This window comes from Leptonotus elevatus, chromosome 6 (assembly GCF_054856555.1).
Source record: "Leptonotus elevatus isolate MCC_2025b chromosome 6, RoL_Lele_1.0, whole genome shotgun sequence".
Classification (NCBI taxonomy): Eukaryota; Metazoa; Chordata; class Actinopteri; order Syngnathiformes; family Syngnathidae; genus Leptonotus; species Leptonotus elevatus.
The window spans coordinates 12,656,573-12,677,807 of record NC_141244.1 but is presented as its reverse complement, the minus strand read 5'-3'; the positions used below and the strand labels follow the sequence as shown (position 1 = coordinate 12,677,807).

The 21,235-nt window shown below is 38.9% G+C and overlaps 1 protein-coding gene across 1 annotated transcript in view; it reads left to right on the top strand.

Annotated features, from left to right (window-relative positions):
• The window catches only part of LOC147172055 (transmembrane protein 65-like), a 27,932-nt gene extending 6,887 nt beyond the window's left edge, over nucleotides 1-21,045 (top strand). Inside the window, exons 3-8 of the mRNA XM_086079372.1 lie at nucleotides 5,698-5,742; nucleotides 6,846-6,913; nucleotides 8,314-8,368; nucleotides 10,436-10,478; nucleotides 16,321-16,426; nucleotides 19,209-21,045. Of these exons, the coding sequence (XP_085935498.1) occupies nucleotides 5,698-5,742; nucleotides 6,846-6,913; nucleotides 8,314-8,368; nucleotides 10,436-10,478; nucleotides 16,321-16,426; nucleotides 19,209-19,355 (464 nt within the window). The 3' untranslated portion in view covers nucleotides 19,356-21,045. The remainder of the gene's footprint in view (nucleotides 1-5,697; nucleotides 5,743-6,845; nucleotides 6,914-8,313; nucleotides 8,369-10,435; nucleotides 10,479-16,320; nucleotides 16,427-19,208) is intronic.
• Nucleotides 21,046-21,235: the final 190 nt, after the last annotated feature.

Genomic DNA, 21,235 nt, shown 5'->3' with positions numbered 1-21,235 from the left:
GGGTTTTCTTGGGACAAAATGACTTCATCCATAAGCAACATGTTGACAACTTTCTCATCAGTCTTATCCTATACTCACAACTCTCATGTTATGTATGCACGTTGATACTTATAAATGCATTAACTGCAGCTCCACTACACATTATTGCTGCATTATGCTTTTCTTTTTTGAGGTGGGCGGGACAAGGAAGAACCCATTACATTTTGCTACAGAGTGGGATTCAAGTGTAAATTAAGGAGTTTTTACACAAAGCATGAGGCAGGGGGTTCATGCGTTTGCCTGTGGTTGTTTGCATATACACTTGTTTCTCAAATAGCTGCTCTAATTCACGCTGTGTTCCAATTAGTAGCCTGCCGCATCATCCACGTGCGTAAGTAACAATGCTAAAGTGGAATGTTGTCGACAGCAACTTACAATTGTTAATGTTAATTAGCGCTAACATTATCAAGCCCGCGGCATAACATGCATGTCTGTGATGTACAACATGGTGCGGCTCCAAAATTAAGATTGCTTGGCCTTGGCAGAGATTTACACGACTGACTCGGAACAAAACGGGAGATAAACCTGTTTTTGGCAAAACTCGAGAAAGCAGCTGCATCAGAGGTGCATGTCACAATATGAAATCACTTGTCTCTCTTTTCGCCCTCACGGTGATGCATGGCAAGGGCGTGTGCCAGCAAGGCCAGAGGGAGGGAGGCCAATAACAATCGATCATTAATGCTGACAGTGATGATGATTTAAAAAAGGGGGGCGTCACTGCCATGACGTCACTTGTGACGTGTCTTGTGCTTTTGAATACCTAACCTGCCTCCGCTTCTATTCCACTCCAATAGGATTGCATTGTGGAATAACCATTGTGGTTGCTTCCTGTTGTCAATTCAAAAGCAGAATAAACGTTTGACTGATTAGAGTCTAAATACGATTTGTTGTATTGATGTCTTTTTGCGCCAGAACCTGTTAGGGAAGTGAAGTGTAATTTCCTTGGACAGATGTGAATACAACAGCTCATTAATTATAAGTGCACCAGTGTTGGTCCCAAGTGAAATCAAAGTAAATGGGTATGAGAATTTTGGGGTAACAATCTTAAATTAAATCTAAATTGAAATGGGGTTGAATCAATGGTCTTTTTGAAAGACGAAGCAGGCCTTACTTTAATTCCGTGCCTGGCCTAACTCTGAATAGTATTTTATTTTGCATTGCTTTAAGCTGCTTCAGCGTGAGTGCAAGTCTCTATGCACAGTACATTCTGTTGACTGTAATACTCTTCTGAGCAGATGGTGTGTATCGACACTAAAATGGATGGAGTGTGAGATCAAACGTGTGCATGGCTTCATCATCACCATCATCTCTAAGGAACTGTAGTGGCTTCCCTTTATGCTCAAAGAGAATTCACTGTAGTATGCCGTTACACTTATTTTAGACAGCCCAATTAAAACCGCCTATTCCTCACATCCTGCCAAGAGAAAGCTACTCCAACTTGCCTTTCTTCTGCTTGAGGTTTCCCATTATTCTGTGACATATTTGCTGACATCTTTCTTGTTCAGCTCGATACTTGTATCCTTGTATTTAGCAGGATTAATTTCTTATTCTTCTTGTAGAGGGTCTTACATTCAGACTCACTCTTTACAACCTCACTTTTTGTCTCTCAGGCTCACATTCCATATGGATAATTTCTTGTGTTCTGTCTCATAAATCATACAAAAATACTGCAGCGCTCTTAGCTTGATGAATGTCTCTCTCCCTTGACTGTTCTCTATTGATCTAATCGGGTGAAAGGAGCCCATCCTAGCATTTTCTTGTGCGGGCCAGAACTAATTGTCCACACAAAGAGAAATGCCCACCAGTACACACGCACACCAGAAGCATTTGTGCCCACAAATGGGAAATACAGCAAATGCTGATTTTAATTTGTGCTGCATCGCACTGTCACTTAACGAGAACCCACTCCTCATGAAACTAGATTTTAAATCAAATCCTTGGGGGTGGAAATCACACACAAAAAATCTTGAGTGCTGCTTCAAAGTCTGAGATGAAAAACGCCTCTGCATTTGTTTTTCTTTCCTGCACATGCTCAGCATTTCAGATTTTTTTCCAAACTTCCCTACAGTATTTCAGTTATTAGGACATAGAAAATGTGATCATACTGCTCACACTACTAGTGATGAGCCGATATTTCTTTTCCAGGGCTTATACCGATTGGTATTGGTAGTCAAGGTGGCCAATAACCGATATTTGGCGCAGATATTTAGTTGCATTAGAACTGAAATTAGCATCACAAATAAAAAAATACGTTGTTGAAATGCCTTTGAGCATATTTGTTAAAAGTTTTTTTTCTTCTTTTAATTTAACCATATAGAGAATAGACAGTTATGTTATTTTTTTAATTTTAGCAAAACCATAACTGAAACTTTCACTTATTTTTGTTTACATTTTGAACAAAAACAAAAAATACAGGGAGTTCCCAGTTTCGGCAGCATCTCTTATAAAGTCAACATTTAAATAAATACATAAATAAAAATTTCCCTGAAGTTAACCTAGTTTTAAATTGATCTCATAAGATCACTGAGCGACAAACGCTTCTTTCAAATTGAGCAAATGTTGTGTTTTCGTCAGGGTTTGTAAAAGGTTTCCAAAGATATTCGCAGACAGTGAAAAATTGTCTGAACATGTTCAAAACTTATTTGCAAAAGAAAACTGTTTGCGACAAGTAAAAACTGTCTGTTATCATCTTTTGCAACATTTTATGAAACCTGACGAAAACCCCAAATTTACTAAATTCGCAAGTATTTGCCACTCAGTGATATAGCAGCTTGTAAAAAAGGCCGATATTAGTCAAAATGCCAAATATCGGTACAGATAATCGGCCCGGCCGATATTCGGTTTACCCTAGTCATGATGTATGTGGAAAAACTAAAGTCATTTGCTGCTAAAACAAAAATCAATTGTCTATTAACCTTAAGTATCATTTTAAATTTAGTCTCTTTTATGATTTTTATGTTTGTTACTTAACTACACCACTGCATCATATATAGGTTATCCACGTGTATATGACTATATGAGAAAGAAGATCCAGTGGTAAAAGCTAAAAGGGGAAAACAAAGACAAATGGAATCAGACATGAGCAGATTGTTAGAGACTTGCACTGGTTCGACGAGTGCATTTATCTACAGTCCAGTATGTGTGTGAGTGTGTGTGCGCTCGCACTGCTCTACGTCTTGTAAAAATGTTAGAGGATGTGAAAGTGCTCGCTTCAGGGTGTTGTTGGAGCTGACAGCCCCATTAACAAATGTGTATTCAAAGTATTATCTATCAACACAGCACTAATAAACTAGCAGTTATCTGCTGTATTGCTGCAGGATGGGCATGCAGGATTAGTACATGGCTGCTGCGGAGTGCCTGCTCGTGGGTAGCTGCTCATCACACTCCATTAAAGGTTTTCCCCCCAGATCCTTTCTGCTGAGCCCAATTCTCTTAGTTGGAAGAACACTGTGGGGTTTTTAGATGCCACACAATCAATACAATAATGTCAGCCACTAAATTGTGAGGTGAGGTTACGTAATTTGGAACAGAAACATCTTCAAGTGCTTTCGACTTCTTGTTTAGCGATTTCACAATGTTTTTTTCTTTGGTGTGTATTTGCTTTCGTGTTAATGATTAAACACCAAGCCGGTTTGACTCATATGCGTCTTTGGTTGTGTAGTGGAAAATCCTCATCTATTCTTCTGTAACATTAGACGAAACAAATCATGTGGCCCCGCTTTCGAAAAAGGAATGGAGAGCAGGATGTGAAACTAGATGTGGGAGCAGAAAAGGGACTGATATTATGTTTAATCTAATTATATGATCATGACTCAATTAAAACTGTAAAGTCACAGTTTAAAACAACACTGCAAATTGTGTGCTGCACTAGGTGAGCTGAGATGTGTGACGGAATAAATAGGCGTCAGCATGTGGAAATTGGATTCCAATTTCCACTGACCTGAGTGAGACAAATCCAATTTCACAGAACCTGCTAAAGGAAACCATTTTATTGCCCTCGGCCTCATAAGCGATGGCATTGTCTGCTTCTGTCTAGTCTGTATAGCACAGTAACTAAGCAAGTTGTAGTTTTTTTTACTTTCTTGCTACACATATTTTTGCATTGCAGCAAATGGCTGCCTGTTTATGGTTGACGAGTGTTGTCGCAGTTGCCACTTCCATGGGAATGGAAAAAGCAGAAGAAGCAGCGTTTTGACAGATATCCTTGTCGGTAGTCAGCATGTAGCACTGTACGGTTTGTGTTCCTTTTTGCCAATTTTTCATTTGCAGATACTCGCTCCATTGGTGTGCTGTATTTGTGTTGCTGACATTTGCATCTTGCGCCATCCAACCAGTGATGGAAATGGAAGCCTGCCTTGTGGAAGTGGTGTTATTCTTTAGTTATTCTTTGACTCTTTATTGAAGACCTTTCCCTAAAGAATCCATACCGACCTCACGTCAGAATTTGAACACAGTCACGATGGTAGTAATCCATTAACAGTTGCCATATGTATGTCTCTCCTGCCGTCTTTCAACGAATTACTAACTTCTGGAAAGGTTAGGGTCAGGAAAATCTCATCATCCGTGGAGATTATCCGCACCAATGTGCCATCTATACTCTTCACTTCTCCCTCCACTCAACACATTTCACCTGGATGTGAAGCGCAGGAAATTTGTAAATGAGCTGATTCAATATGGCAGATGTCACTTCACTCCATTCCCTCTCGCACCCCAGTCACAAACATGCACACGCTCAATGTGCACTGTGCCCAAGCCGAGGTTAGCCACTGCTATTAGTTTTGTAGCGTGACTTTTACACATGAAATGTTATCGGTTTGTTGTTGTTGTTGTTGTTGTTTTTTTTCTAATTTATAATACATTTAAAATGAAGAGAGGTTACCCGACAACACAGTGAGAATGACTTTTGTGCTTTTCCAGTTGGGCTAAACAATTAGTCTAATTCAAATCACCCCCACAAAGTATAATATAATTGTTACATCGCCATGGCTGCAATTAGAGGGAAAAATGCACAAAAATTGTGACAGGACAACTGAAATGATACTTTAACTTCTGCTTACTTCTCCGGACCTGACGTGCCGCGCCACAGCGCGTCGCCCGGCGTGGCCTCCTCCTCTGTGGCTTCTTGACGGGAGCGCAGGTGGCTTGGCAGAAACCGAGCTACAATGGAGCAGAACGGTGCCGCAGACAAAGCTCGAGAACATCTGTGCTTGCCAACTTTCCCTACAGACCAAAATTCATTTCCTACAGACTAAATTCACTTCTGTAACATAGTCGTCCAAACGGTTCTGGTTAGGTGCTGCCACAAAGAAGTACCAAAAGTGATGGTTAAGAACAACAGAAAAAAACAAAAAAAATTGGGTCACGCCTCTGTCATAACATTCCTCTAACCCCTTCAGTTTATTTTCCTTTTGCCATCAACTTATTTAATATCTAATAATGTACGAGTGTTCGACTATAAATGAAGGCTTGTGCCTCTCACACACATGCAGGTTCACACCAGCTGCAATCAATACTATGCATTATTTCAGACACTTGTTTGGGTGAAAGAGTCAACGAGGGAGCCATTTTTCCTTCGTGTAATTTGATCACAGCACATCATATGTTCTTTTCCTTTTCTTCTCCTCTTCCGTAACATGTTCATCATCTTTTTGTCAACAGGGCAGCTTGTCGTTGCGCCACCTACTAGAGCGCAGTTAAGATATGGTAAGAAGTAAAAAAAATTCCACAAAAATTCTTGTTGTATTTGCAGTGTGTTTATTTGACATTAGTTTGTTTTGATGAAAAGTATCAGCCATACTGTAGTTCTTTTCCCCTCATTCAATGCACGTTTTAATTCAATCAGGTTTATAACAGTTTGGGATTTTTCATTACAGCTAGTTTTTGTTGTTTTTTTTACTTTTGATTTTCAAATTTAGTTTTAATTATTTTTTTTGAGCAGTTTTGTTAGTTTTCATTCGATTTTATTTTCCCCCAAAATGATTCGTCTTAGTTTTATTTAAAAATATATATATATACAATTTTTTTTGTATTTCTTGCGTGCCATTTTGTGGTGTGACACAAAAAAACAAAAAATGTCACGCTAATTATTGTGTAGTAAAAACTCAAAATGTACTAGTTTTATAAACACAAAATGTCGTTTCCGTTGATTATCATTTAAAAGCAAACTTGAGTTTTATTTTATTTCATTTACAAAATTGTTTTTTTTTATTACAGTTTTGTTTTTGTTTTAGAGTATAATAGCGTTGAATTGGATTGAGTCAGAAGTGTAAAGCACAGTTTTTCTTATGTGGGGATGAAATGTAGTTTTTCCTGTTTCAGCTCAGATTTTTAAGTAAACATTAACAATACAGTCATCAACTCACGCAGCAATCTCTGGAACTTTGCGCTCACTCACCTGCGAAAGGCTTTGTCTAATGTGCTGATTGTTGCCCTGCTCTTGCCATTTTGATAATTACATTTGTAGAGACCATTAACGTCTGAATCAAAACAAGTTCTAACTATAGAAATATTTAATCAAGTAAATGAAATGTTCCACCCTCAAATTTTGGCTTCATTTGCACTAACTCCACATTCCATTTGTTATCCTTGAACAGTTTGATGAATGATTAATCCTTGCCTGCTTTTTAAGTCACAATAATTGAATTATATCTTCGCTGTGAATGTTGTAGTTTGCAGTGGTGTACAACTGCATTTAATTTAACTAATGTGTTTATTTTATTCATCCACTCATGTTAGATAGTAGAGCACAGCCCTCACAAAAAATGAATTGACTGACATGGTTTGTGTGGTTTTTTTTCTTCTTTCAGTTCTCCTGCACAATGCACTCCCTTTTGTTGGATTTGGATTTCTGGACAACTGTATCATGATTGTTGCTGTAAGTTTCACGTACAGTAAATGCTAAGACAACACCATATATGAAGGTGCTGATGAAACAAATGGAATTGAATAGGTCATTGAGAAGTCTAACACTCTCAGACTCTCTCGGTCTAAGTGCACAATTCCGATTTAATTCACATCCTACTGTACTCCAGTTTCATCTTCTGCCATCTGCTGTAATACATTTCCGAATTGTGTCACTTTAAAGTACAAAACTGAGAGTGTCTTTGACTTGAACCATGTGAATCCAACTTTCAGGGAATTGGCACCGGTAAGAAGAACATAAGGGTGGGTAGGAATCTGATTTGCCAGATTGAGATATGGAGGCTAATGTTAATTAAAAGGAAAAGTTACTCAAATAGGGTAAAGAAAAAAGTGATGACAGTTTGAGATTGTGAACTCAACCAACCCAAAAAGTCCAGACGGGACTGTGACACTTTCTACTCGGTCATCATTTCGCACTGTCTGTCTGATTGTGGTGCCTTTCTGTCTCCTAACATTCTGCCTCACATCTCACATACTCCTTTAATCATCACTCATTAATCTTCCTGGAGAAATCTAATTTCATGTCACATAACGCCACTACAGCTAGTAATTAATATACACAGCTAACACTGATTGCACGGCCTTAAGTTATGATTACATGAGCATTACCTTATATTATTTTACTGACTTTTCTGCAATTTCACATTTAGGAGTGTTTTTTGGGGGGAGTAACGTATTGTGCTGAAGGTGTAAAACTTTGCTCTATGTGTTAAATGTTCTCAGGCACACCCTTTCCTTTAACAGATTTTTCAATATTCAAATTTCTTTGGGGCAGAAAGTTTCACCATTAATCTAAGTATTATAAACATGCTGGTCAATTAGTCTTCAACACAAATATTTATATATATATATTTTTTCTTTTTTTAAATTTAGGCTAACATCTAACTGTTTTGAAATGAGTGGCCACCACCACTTGATAAGTCTATTCACGACATCAATTAGGCTTAAATAACATCAAAAAGGCTTTTTTTTAATAGCTTAATTCTCAATGAAGCCACCTACAAGACCCTTACCATTATTTCCCACACAGAAAATGAAACAAGCAGTGCCCCTAGTGGGGGATAGAATATAAATCATACATTACACATAAAAGACAAAAGTAAACAACAAAAAACAATTGCTTGTCACAAAACAATATTCTTTCGGGACTCGTTGTTACACAACAAGTAACTGCAGTATAAAACATTTAAATCCTACCAGTAAAATATTTATTTTTAATCATGAAACTAGCTTTTATTAATGATACTTCCAACTGTTGGCATTTGGATGGATGGACTGCAAAATGTAAATACTGCTGCATTGGTACAAAAGTATGAAAAGTAAGTAACACATACTTTGTTTGTTCCCCTCCAGGGCACACAGATTGAGTTGTCTATTGGCGTGATCCTTGGCATTTCTACTATGGCAGGTGAGACCATCACTGCATCTTAATGCAATTTTTTTTTTAAAGAAAAAAAAAGTGTCACTGTGACTCATCTGTGACAAAATAAACCCCCAAAAAATAACAATAGATTCATTGATGACTAATTTTCCCTTGAGATCAAGAAAATGTAGTTGCATTTCCATCCTAAGTGCATTTTCCTGTGGAACCTGTCCACTGCCTATAAAGCGAATAAGCCCCGTCAGGTCAAGAAAGATTAGTGGTCAAAGCTGCCAACCTAGACACCCTTTTAGATGTCATTTTGAGACTTGCTGCCTCTTATCTTTGATCATAGAGATTTGACCACACATTTCATGCTTGAAGTCCACATAGGCAACCGTACAGCTAAAAGGCACCAGCAGCTTCTTTCCCATTTTCGTCCTGACATTTTCAACTATTGAGATGCCATTAGAGCCACTTGGGTGACATTCAGGTTCCAAACGGATGCCTGTGTCACGGCCACTCCACAGTGATTTAGCACTTGTGTCAAGACTGCAGTCAAGTCCACCCATCATTCCATTTCTGAGATGCAAATGAGTGTAAATGACTCCATGCCACATTGCTGAGGGAGGGTGCACTACTGCAAAGTAATCTGTGTGATTGAATCTATTGCTTCTATTGGTTCTTGAGTGGACAAAACGGCCTTTTTGATTGCTGTTGAAAAGCCGCATATATACTGCTTCAGAGGACATTACGGGTCAGAGGACATTATGACCAACGTCACAAGTTATTTTCATGGCTCATTTATTCGCTTGTTTTATATGTTCTGGGTAACATTCTAGACGGCAGTTCTAGAAATAGAGCTCCATTTGTGTGCCCAGACTAGTGTGGCCAGATGTCTTATTGTGTGAATGCCTTTATTTGTATTATTACATTATTTTATTGCACCATTTTTTTCAACATGCTCCAAAAATTCATGCTTTGTGAGCTATTATTTTTCTCACTCCAAGAAGTCACAGTTTTCCCACAATTCAGCACTTTCATTACATTTGAGGCCGAACTTAGCGCAGGTCTTGTTTTGCCATTCAATCAACTGAATTCAAAATAACAGATTCAAATATTTCCCATTTGAAATTTGTTTCTATATTTTTTTTCATTCAGCATTTAACACGCAATTTCTCCAGAAATTGCTTCATATAGTTTTATATGATTCACTTCGTTATTACACTGGTTCTCAGCCCCGGTCCTCGAGTACCCCTACCCAGTCTGTTTTCCATCCCTCCCCAGCCGGCACAGTTGAGGATCGTTATCAGGCTTCATGCAGAGCTTGCTGATTAGCTAATCGTTTGAAACACCTGTGTTGCTCGTGGGAAACATGGAAAACAGGCTGGATAGGGGTACTCAAGGACCGCTGCTTTATCAGACCCTTAAAAAAAAACATTAAATGAATGCGCTCTCTCAGGAAGGTCTTCAGATTGTAATTAGTGGATAATTGTCATTTATTCACTGTTGCTATACGTGAAGAAATACGAGATGCTTGTCATTATTAATAGCTGAAATGCTATACAGAGTCTCATAATACTCCTGAGCCCCCTCCCTCCCTTCCTTTCATCCACAAGCTTCTCCAGCACCACTACAAATGGCTATTTTTGTCAGAGTGCAGCTGCAGCAACATGTGGAGGCGGACTGAAAAGTCAATGTTTTCACGTCGTAGCTGTAAGCTGCAGGGAGGCAGGGAGAAGTGCGTGTGACATCGCGTGCAATAGATTTGCTCATTTCACACGCCTTTTACTGAATTGCTTTCATGATGTGCTGGCACGCGCTGTCTTCACTTAGCTTAAATCCTCGCTGGCTCATTTGGCCGCATGTTCAGGTGTATCATCCAAAAAAAAAAAAAAACTAATAAAAAAGAGGTGAGTAATCCTGGATGTTGTTTACCAAACATGTTGCCATCGTGGAAGGCTGCTGGACTTATTATTGTAGCGTGTAATTACTCCTTATTGTAACATCTTTGCAAGTGTCAATCAAAACAGTTACTATGCCTGTTGGCCACGCTTGATGCAAAAACATCTCAGTCTAAAATAGGAATTTCACTCTCGTCTCTTCCTTCCTCAGCTGCTGCTCTTGGCAACTTGGTGTCTGATCTGGCAGGGCTGGGGTAAGATAAAGTTCACACCCATGCACATGCACACACACTTCAACACACACACACACACACACTCGCCTCCTGACACACTCGATGCCCACACAGTGACTTGAATTGAGATTCACGAGGCCTGACTTGAGGCAAACTGCATTTTATTATTACAACTTTTTTTGCAGTGCACTTTCTGAAAGATAAATGAGTGATGAAATGATTATTTCATTAAGCGTGGAAATATGTTTAATTATATAGTGTGTAATAAATGTAGGCTGTATTTGTGAGGCCATCGGGTTTAACGTTTTTATTAGGAATGGGGATTTTATAATTGAATGACCCCTTTCATAGACAAATTTGAGACGGCTCACCGCTTTGCTGAGAAATAAAGTTAATGTATATTATTATTCGACAGCTTCATGAAGACATACACGCCACGCCATGGAACCTGCTGTTAATGATGTTGTTGCTGTTCTTTCAATAGTTCAACAATGCACACAAACATTGCACCTTTTTGATGGGCCTTTGTGTTTGTATTTTAGAAGTAATGCATTTTTGATATGATGCCTTTAATATTAACAATATATGATAATACATTAATTGAAGCGACAAAGAACATTGAGCTGACTCTTTTGGAAGCCAAGCCTAAAGAAATCGAAAAACTGGAATTCCCAGTGCTACTGTGTACCTTGCTATTATTATTGTCCTTTTTATCATGTCATGAACATAATTTCCATACGTTACACCAAACAACTTTAAAAAAATAAAAATAAACACAGCCGCTAGTGGTCAGTATCCCAAAGGTCCTGCACACTAAAGGCTGATATTTGATGCCATTAGAATAATATTCTTATGAAAGCAGAAGAGCGATAAAGTTTTGCACATGCTGATCTCTTTTAGCATTATGAGTGAGAAGAATTGAGAATGGAGGTTTCCGAATTAATCCATCAGCAAATAAATCAACAACTGTTGCGATAATCATTTTATTGTTCAGCTCAAAACTGTCCAAAACCTCTTTTTAGCCTCGCTAAAGTAAATATTCTGATTTCTGTAGTACTTCATGAAAGCAGACTGATTATCTTTTTGTCTAATAAAAATAGAACATTTGCAAAAATCTGCTTTTACTTTACTTTGGAAAACAATCAACATTTTCCAATTCAATCAATTCATAAAAAAAAAAAATAGCCTGTTTAATCTATTACAAAAATTATTCTTTGTAGCAAGAAAACCAACGGAAAATATAAAACAAAAATTTAAAAATAATTTCCATACCGAAATAAACTGAATACTGAAACTGTATATTTTGTATATACAAATAACTATAATTATAGCAAAATTTAGATTGATGGAAAAATCAATAAAATTATCAATTCTAAAAATATTAGATATGTATATGAGAACATATTTTGCACGTTTGAAATAACAATTGCAAAACGATTTATTGACGATACCTGTCTGAACAAACTTAAACGACTACATACCGATAAGTCTTGCAATATTATGTTCCATTATCCAGCCATGTGCTTTAAACAGCCTGCTGTTCGTAATGAAGTCATGATAAAAAAAAATGTCAAGGTGAGACCAGATCAGATATGAGAGACGCCGAGAGCTGCCGCTTTGCAACGATGGTGTCGCACTTCATGTTCGCTTTGGTGAGCAAGATGGAGGAAAGCACACGCACGTGTCATTTGACCACAAACACAAGATCTGCTTTGAAGTCAGATGACTCGCGAAGCATCTAAATGGGAAACATTGCTCAGGTGTAATAGAACCTCAGCAAATGATGTATTGATAAACAATATCATATATGAATATCGGCCTCGTTGATTATTCATGCAGCTCTGGTGGGAATCATCTCTTTCCGAATGACAAATAGCCAAATGTACCCTCGCAGCCACACATTTGCATACATTACAGGCTGGCCTTTCATGCTTTGCACTTGCTTCATCTGTCCACCCAATTCCAGGCAAACTCCATGGAATGAATATACATGAAGTACTTCCAATTATTCTCACCAAACGAGCCGCGGGAAAAGCTCAATCGATTGATTTCTGTGCCAATGTTTGTTTTCGTTTCTCAGATTTGGAAGGCACAGTGTTAAAAGCGGTCCGTTTTGCCGAAATCTAAATTGTATGACAACATGACATGAGATGTACAACTTGATAGAAAGATATTTGTGCGCTTGCTGTCGGAGAATTTACTTAGTCAAATTGCATGATAGTTACTCATCCATCATCCCAACTAATGCATGTTGCAAACTCCCAAGCCAACCATTCCTTGCCCTCCCCAAAGGAAGGCGCCATGATAACCTTTTCCACTTATAAAGCAATCAAGCTGCTTTCTCTCAAGCCAGTATGGTGAGCTCTGCTGCTTTCCTGCATTCACATCCAAATGTGTCTGCTGCTGGTTCAAACGCCATGCCTTATGCGTATGTGAACTGTATGTTTTGAATCTGTGTTGCTGACTTTTGTTCATGGACCAATTCATCTGCTGCTTTCCAGCACAGCCCTCTAGTCTATAACATATAATTGGACCTAGAAAAGTTAGAGGGGGGGGTTCTGAAAAGAACCAGTTTTTGCCCCCAGGGGATGCAACAGAGAGAAATATATCTGCGCTCACCGCGTTATGACCCACAAGCTGACTGTAACACTAAAGCTTTGGTGCATTATCATCATATCCCACCGTTTCTCATCTTTCATATCGCCACAATTCAAACTCTTATCATCCTAGTAATAAAAAAAGCAGCCAGTTTCCATTTATTTTATAAATAAATCTCTCATTCAGTTTCAACTACTTATCAGCATTTTTATGATATTTATATATATGTATATATTTAAGTATCATACAAGGCCTGAAATAAGCAGTTTTGTATTGCATTAAAATTCACATTTTGCACCTCATTAAAACACATTGGAGAGCAAAACTGATAATGAGTGTCCCAAAAAGCTTCAATGGGCTGGACGCACACACATTAGCTTGCGACAAGGCACTAACGTCACCTACGCGCGGGTACACCAGCTAACTAGCTAGCTAGCAATGAACAACAGAGAGGGCTACTAGTGTGGCTAAACGTATTGAGGAGTCGTCATCACCTCCATTGCAGAAAGTAAGACACGCTTCTTACAAACATCGTTTCATGAAAGGGGTGACATAAGAGAAGCCACGCTATTTGTTTAGCTAACCAAAAACCGATTGAGTGCACTTGTCACTGATGTCTGGCTGGAAACGGGTTAAAGTGGCGGAGTGAACGGCAACATAGAAAGCAATTTAATTAATTGTCTGGACAGAAACATATACAGTACACTTAATAATGAATAAAGCTACCAACAAGAGCTGCACAAGAAAGTATTAGCGAACATTTCTTCCCATTTACTTTCACATTCACATTTGCGTTCTCGTGTCATCTAATCGCGAGCAGTCGTGTTTTTCGTCATACCACAACTAGAACTACTTCCTTCTTCCATGTGTCTGAGAATCATGGAAAATGTAGTCTTACTAGCTTTAATGCTCCGGTCGCCGGTCAGACCCAACAAGCTGAGCTTTTCAAGCGGCATATTTCTGTTGCTGCAATACGGGACCGGCACTCAGTAAACTGCCAGCTAGAATAAGGGTGAGTGAATGAATTGTTTAGCGCTGTTAAACTGTCAACCTAGATAGCATTTAGCGTTAGTTAAAGTAATAACACCTGCCACTAGGTTAAATTTGTTATAAATAGTTACTGGTGATAATGTATTGTATATTTTATTTTCAGCAAAACGGTTTTTAATTTTGAAAATCTGCTCAACCTAACATAGTTGGATTTCAAATTATGCGTGAGTGTGAACGGTTGACTGGCGACCAGTCCAGGGTGTGAAGCCAGTCAAAGTCATGTTAGATAGGCTCCAGCAACCCCGGAGCCTTGAATAGGGTAAGCAATATAGAAAAGGGATGGAGAGTTTGCTCTACTGTGCTTCAAGTCATTTTTACAAATATTGTCTTCGCCTTCCTTCCCAAATATGATATTTGTCATCTCCCAACCCCGCTGACTCGACAGTTGGGTGACAGTGAAGAGCTGAGCGGTCGTTAAATGTGTCATTTAGTTTTAACTTCAAATGTTACCGACGCATTTGTCACACCGGAACTGCGTGTCAGCAAAATACGGACGGCCTGAGTCGCAATAATTTTGTAACCACGCCGCATAAAAATAGCAATCAGAAGTGTCGGAAAGTGTCCAAGGAGGCTGCACGTTCCCGTCGTTTTTCCTTGAGTGATGAATGATATGTGTAGCAATTAAATTTTAAAATCCTTCACAAGATCACGGATGAATCATTGAGAACATCAATCCAGTCGCCGCTTCATAATTATTCGGAAACTCGTTGACGGTCGTTTTTCTTTTCAATGCAAAATGTAATGAGTGTCACTTCATGTTGGGGACTTTGCCACTTAGACCAAAGGGGAAGTGTTCCTCCTCATATTTCTCATTCGCTGCTCACAAATAGAGATCCGGACATCATGTGACTATGCCCCCCTGTGGCAGTAAAGTAGCGGTGCAGCGTTAATGGACCAGAACGGCAAAGAGGGCAAAAACTAGCGTTTACCCGTCAACTTTCCGCCCGAGAGTCACTTTGATGCAAAGGACATGATATACATGCGCAAGGTGGACAGGTTAGATTGACCTTGAGGTGTCAGGAGGGCTTTTATTTCCAACTCTGACGCTGCTACGTGGAATGACCTCCTCTGGCCGGCGAGTGCTTTCAAATCTGACCATACAACGGCTTTACAAGTTTGTACAATCCGGATTTATTTCTCCTTCATGTGTGGTCAAAATGCCATCCAAGATGATACGTTAGCAACTTAGCATCTGCTAATTGGGCCGCGGCCGCTGTCATTTATACCGTAAAGAGTCTTCTTTAGGGTGTTGGCCAGTTATTCAATTCAACTGTGTAACATCTATTAAACCGTAACGGCACATTTTGCGTGTGGTATTACAATTCCTCGTCTTGTTCTTCACCCTTTTTATGGCTAACTGTAATCCATTGGCTACGCATTGAGTCCTTCTTTTGGTAGCCTGGAGAATGCGTGATTCTTTTTTTATTTAATTATTTCTTTATTGCCTCTTCTCGTTGTCGCAGCTGGTCCACGTGGCGTTTGCCGTTCACTCAAAGTGGCAGGGGCGTTTTCTACGCTGGGCGCGTGACGTCATCGTCTTGATGTGTGGACGCTGTCCTCCATCATTCACTGAACAATCCAAAGGCCAAAGCCCTTTCTAATTGAAAGTTATTGCTTTGGCGCCATCTTGTGGCATTTATAGGCAAATATAGTGGGATCCATTAGCCGTGCCGTGGGCTATTAGATTCTGACAGATGACCGTGAGCAAAAATATCACAGTATTAAAATTACATCTCCAAAATGATTTTTTTTAGGTGGGTGATAAAAACAAAAACAAAATTCACATCTATTTACTTTTAAACAAAACTGTATATATAATATTTGGTACACAAGAAACCATGTTATATTTGAATAGATAAATAACAGCTTTGTGCAGACATTTTGTGCAGTGTCCCTTGGGAGGGAGGCGTCGCTAGCACAGGTCAAAGAATGATTGATTTATGGCACCTCGATGATTTATAGCCTCCTCGACCGCCTCACCCCTCAAAAAAAAAAGAGAAAACTGTCAAGATGTTGACAACTCCATTTGTTGGTTCGGGTGTCAAAATGCAAAGCGCTCTTCATGCTTTATTGGTTGCAAATCAACAAGCATTCACATCTGTGGGGGGTCTTAAATCAACCTAACAGTCATGTTTGGAAGAGGAAATGTTTCACCTGACATAGAGATTTATTTATTCATTTAAATTATTTTGTGTCTTTCTTGTGAACTGGACAGGCTGGCAGGTTACGTGGAGGCTTTGGCATCTCGACTGGGGATGCAGATTCCTGACCTGAGTCCAAAGCAGGCGGACATGTGGCAGACCAGAGTCAGCTCCCACTCGGTTGGTAATCGAAAGAGACCGACCCCTGCCAAATGGCACTTAATCTATTGGTTGGCTTTCTTCAGACACATATTCATTTATGTTTACCACAGTGATCAACTCATTCACTGCCATTGACGGCTATAGACGTCAAAAATTCATTTGAACTATTTCTGTTAGTTTAACATTTTTTTTTCCACTTTTGCTAACAAAAATATGAAAAAAAATATTGTACATTTAGACGAGATATAACATTTGTGATTAAAAGATTATTTTAAAAACGAAAAAAGATTATTAAAAATTAGGTTTTTGAAAACAGATTGTTTAAAAAAATTAAAAAAAATTATAAATTAGGTCGTCAGGTGATTTTGAATTGTAATTAATCAAATTACTTCAATAGTTAACTCACAATTAACTCTTTGACTGCCAGACGTTTTCAGAAAAGGGATGCCGTCAGTGCCAGCCGATTTAAGCATTTTGACTGATCTTTCAAGGTCCACAGAAAATGTTCTGTTTGGACTATGGAAACACACGTACTACCAAATGAAAGATTGGACTTTCATCTTTCATCAGAAAAAAAAAGTTTGTTTCTACCTTATTCCGTTCTTTAGTAATCAACAATAGAAAATGGTTAGTTTGACCCAATTTCGCCTGTTTTGGACCAAAATACGGAGAAATGTCCATGAATGATGCCACAAACACCTAAATAGTGCTTTACTTCTATAAAACACTACCACCAAGAATGAAAAAGTGTTTTTTGATAGCAAAATACGTTTATTTACATTCAACAGTGTAACAATTTGACAACAATTTGGCAAACTATTTACAAATGTGTGCAACTGTGGTGCTATTTACAAATATGTGGATGTTTCAACGACAGTTTTTCTTTGTGTAACACTCTCCTGCGTGCAAGGAGACGCAACCGCATTTGCACAACAGATTGCCTCTTCGCGTGCTCCACTTTCTTGCCGGCCGTTTTTTTCCGGGGAATAGCAAGTATATACTGCAGTGTGTCATCAAGTCTAATATCAGGATCATGCTACGGTTTCGTTACGTCTCGCTTCCTCGTGTCCTTCAGTTGCTATACCGGGTGGTAGGAGATGTTCTGATCCATCTTATCCACTCCATTCATGGTGGCATCGTAGTCCAGAACCAGTGTCTTCTCCGTGATCAGACTGTACCCGCTCCTCCGATGAATATGCATTGGACTCGGGGTACTCTTCATTGTCCGATCGAATGTCCGCTTGTGCAGCTCCGGCGTTAGCAGCGCTAGCCGCGCTAGCCGCGCTTAGCCGGTGAGGCTTACTACGTGATCATAGCAGTCGCGTCAAGGCTTCCAACTTTGGCGTCAAGCTCGGAGTCATCATCATCATCATCATCAATCTGCATTGGTCGATGCCAACTCTCCATCGCCCGATCGAATGTCCGATTGTGTAGAAGTACCCGGTCGGCTATTGTGCGCGTTTTCCGGCCTTAGCAGCGCTAGCCGCGCTAGCCGCGCTTAGCCGGTGAGGCTTACTACGTGATCATAGCAGTCGCGTCAAGGCTTCCAACTTTGGCGTCAAGCTCGGAGTCATCATCATCGTCGACATCAATGCGCTTTTTAGTATTGATTGATGCTTTCCGTCTTTGAAAAAAATGCTCAAGCGTGAGCTGCTTGCAACCGGTTGCTTGGTCAAGCCACAATGGCTTGACCAGCCATTGTCTCCTCAACACTCTAGCTCCGCCTCACGTCTTCTACTGACGCCCACGGTGGGCGGCCCATCCAACCTTGTGCAAAGAGAGTCATCGCTGCCCTCTAGGGGCCAAAACGAGTCTTTTACTAATCAGATCTGCCTGATACTTTCAGCACAGCTGCTCAAGGCTTTCCTGCACCCGTTTTCAAAAAAAAAAACAAAAAAAACATAGGGGACGTCTTTTAACGTCCTCGGCGCCCTTCCCTAGGTTTATGCTAAACGTTTTATAACGTTTATGGCAGTCAAAGAGTTAATCACAATTTTTATATCTGTTAATAACTTTTTTCTAGGTTTTCATACTCTTTTTAAAAGTGGAAAAAATGTTAAACTAACAGAAATAGTTCAAATTATTTTTTGACGTCTAAAGCCGTCAATGGCAGTGAATGAGTTAATCAAGAGTTAACTAGTGAAGTCATACGATTAATTATGATTTTAAAAAATGAATCGCCTGACGCCCCTAATTTTTAATAATCTTTTCTTTAAAATATAAAATAAAATAAAATAATTGGTTATTAAAAATTAGGGGCGTCGTTTTCGTAATTAATCGCATGATTTCACTAGTTAACTCACAATTAATCACAAATTTGATATATCTGTTCTAAATGTACAATATTTTTCCCCCAGGTTTTCATACTCTTGTTAACAAAAGTGGGAAAAAAATGCTAAACTACTTGAAATTGAAATTAATTTTTGACATCTATCGCCGTCAATGGCAGTGAATGAGTTCAAATGAAATCGCACTTTCAAACTGGTGAAGCCAAATTAAATGAATTAGGACAATAATCGCTTTGTGGCGCTTTAAAAGGCTACTTAAGCAACTTCGGGCGTTAACGACTTGAATTTGTCCGAAACAACAATCAGACGTGGGCGAACGTGCCCTTTGATCGCTCAATGGAAACCAAATTACACCTGAAAGAATTTCAATAGCATGCGGCCTGTGAGGCGTGAGACGTAATTGGCTCCGACCCGTTGATTTGTCAAACGTTTTAAGGCGGCCCGCAAAAGTTCAGTGCTGTTTCTAAAGGTGTGACAGAAAATCCATGTTTTGTATTGATCCCGCTTATTAGGGCAAAGCCATCGGCGTGGGCATCGGCTGCATCCTGGGCATGTTCCCTCTCCTCTTCTTCAACGACGACGACAAGAAAGACGGCAAAAAGGACAAGGTCAACAAGGACAAGACGCAAACGACCGCTGCCGCGCACGACCAGAAGTGAGCTCGAGTGGACTCGCACTTTGGAACCATGGACCAAAAAAAGACGCCCAAATAGTCAGAGGCGTCAGATCTTATTTAAGAGCTTCATGGAAGTGAAGCGCGTGGACGTCTGCTCCAGACATCATCATCATCGTCGTCAGTTTGCTCATGGGCGCTAAAGCAGATGGACTTTGTTTTCACTAACATGGGACTTTGATTTCACATCATGTTTTATGATGTAGCAGCTTCTAAATATCATTTAAAGACCTCCAATATGGGAAAATCTCACTTTTGCTTTACATTTTTAACTATCATATGTCATTATGTGTATTTATGCCATACTAAACAAAATGTCACAAAAAATGTAGACACTACTATATTTTGAAATAATGATCTCAGCTCATACTGTTTGTTGCGTGACTGGCAAGTTGTGGCAACAGTTAATTGTACCTTCTGCCACCTAGTGGAAGAGTATTGAATTATTTTGCTTGTCATTATATGTCACTGGCATAAATGGATTCACATTTTTTTCCAAGTCAATAATTTCTGACCAATGATCTGAAAATGGGTTATTCCTCATAGGACCTCAGTGGTTGGGACGGAGTGAACTATATTGTGTCTCTACTGCACTCTGCTGGTTAAGATTCCAACTTTTTAAGACCATGTTATTGGCAACACTTGCACCCGTCTCGTGATCAAATCCAAGAGCCAGATAAACAATTATTCCCTTACAAAAGGTCACAATGATCTTTTTGAATTAAAACCAAGTTTATTATTGTGGAAGTGGATGTTTGGAAATAGTTGGTCCCTCTCATATAGATGAATAAATATTAGAAATACCAACTGTGTAGCCGCTTTGAAAATGAAAATGAGCAAGTATGGTATCTTAAAATGTAGTTGATCATATTTATTTTTTTAAATGTTGTACTTCCAATACCTCTTAGCAATGCAAACTATATGCATTTTTTTCGCCCTGGATATCCTATATACTCGCTTCCATTGTGTTTTAGCTGCTTTACATTTTATTTTATAGCTGTTTTAAAAAAAAAAAAGGAAGTATTTATTTAAAGCTGTTTATTTGTCAGTTGACGTCGTAAACGAAATGAAGCTCCTTTTGATCGTGATTGTTTGACCTCCACGCAACGCATGCATTCAATCACATTTACGCTCTTTAAACTCGACTGAATGTGGTTATTACAGTAAGACAAAAGGTGGCAAGTTCAAAACTGTTTTAACTTGTTGAATGACATCCGGATGTCATACAATACGAACGGAATATGAAATGAACAAAGCACACTAATTGAGTTGGATGAAAATGAGTTTATTCTTTAAGATTATTAAATGATACCGATGTCATTCATTTTATTCATGTTTAACTTTATTTTTCATGTGCGACTTGATATCTTATTTGTAGAGAAACAACTAATACTGCAAAAAGCACTATTAAATAGGAACTAACAATAACAACTTGATAGTATTAAATGACTGTTCTTTATTTTATTATAGCTCTCGTTGGTTGGTTGTCATGACGACTGTTATTTTGTGGGAGGTTTGGAAATGCATGTACCGGACTGTTTCTTTATTTCTTGTTTAATTTCTTTTCAACTTGAGAAGTGGTTACAAGCCGCATGCTAATGCAAGCACGGGTGTAAAAGATTTGTAGGTTATATTTTCCATTTGATCTGCTTTTATTAAACACTCTTAAACATTCACTTGGACTGGACACTCTTTCGAGTTGTAGTACAGATTTTGTTGTCTAACGCAGAAATGATTTTTTTGTGCAAATCAAGTCTCATGTTTGAATTTTATTATACCTCCGACCACTAAGAGGCAGTGTGTTCCTGAGCCGGATGTAGACGAGTAGGTAGAAGCAGTTGTGTTGTGTTTGGGCGTTTCTGTTGT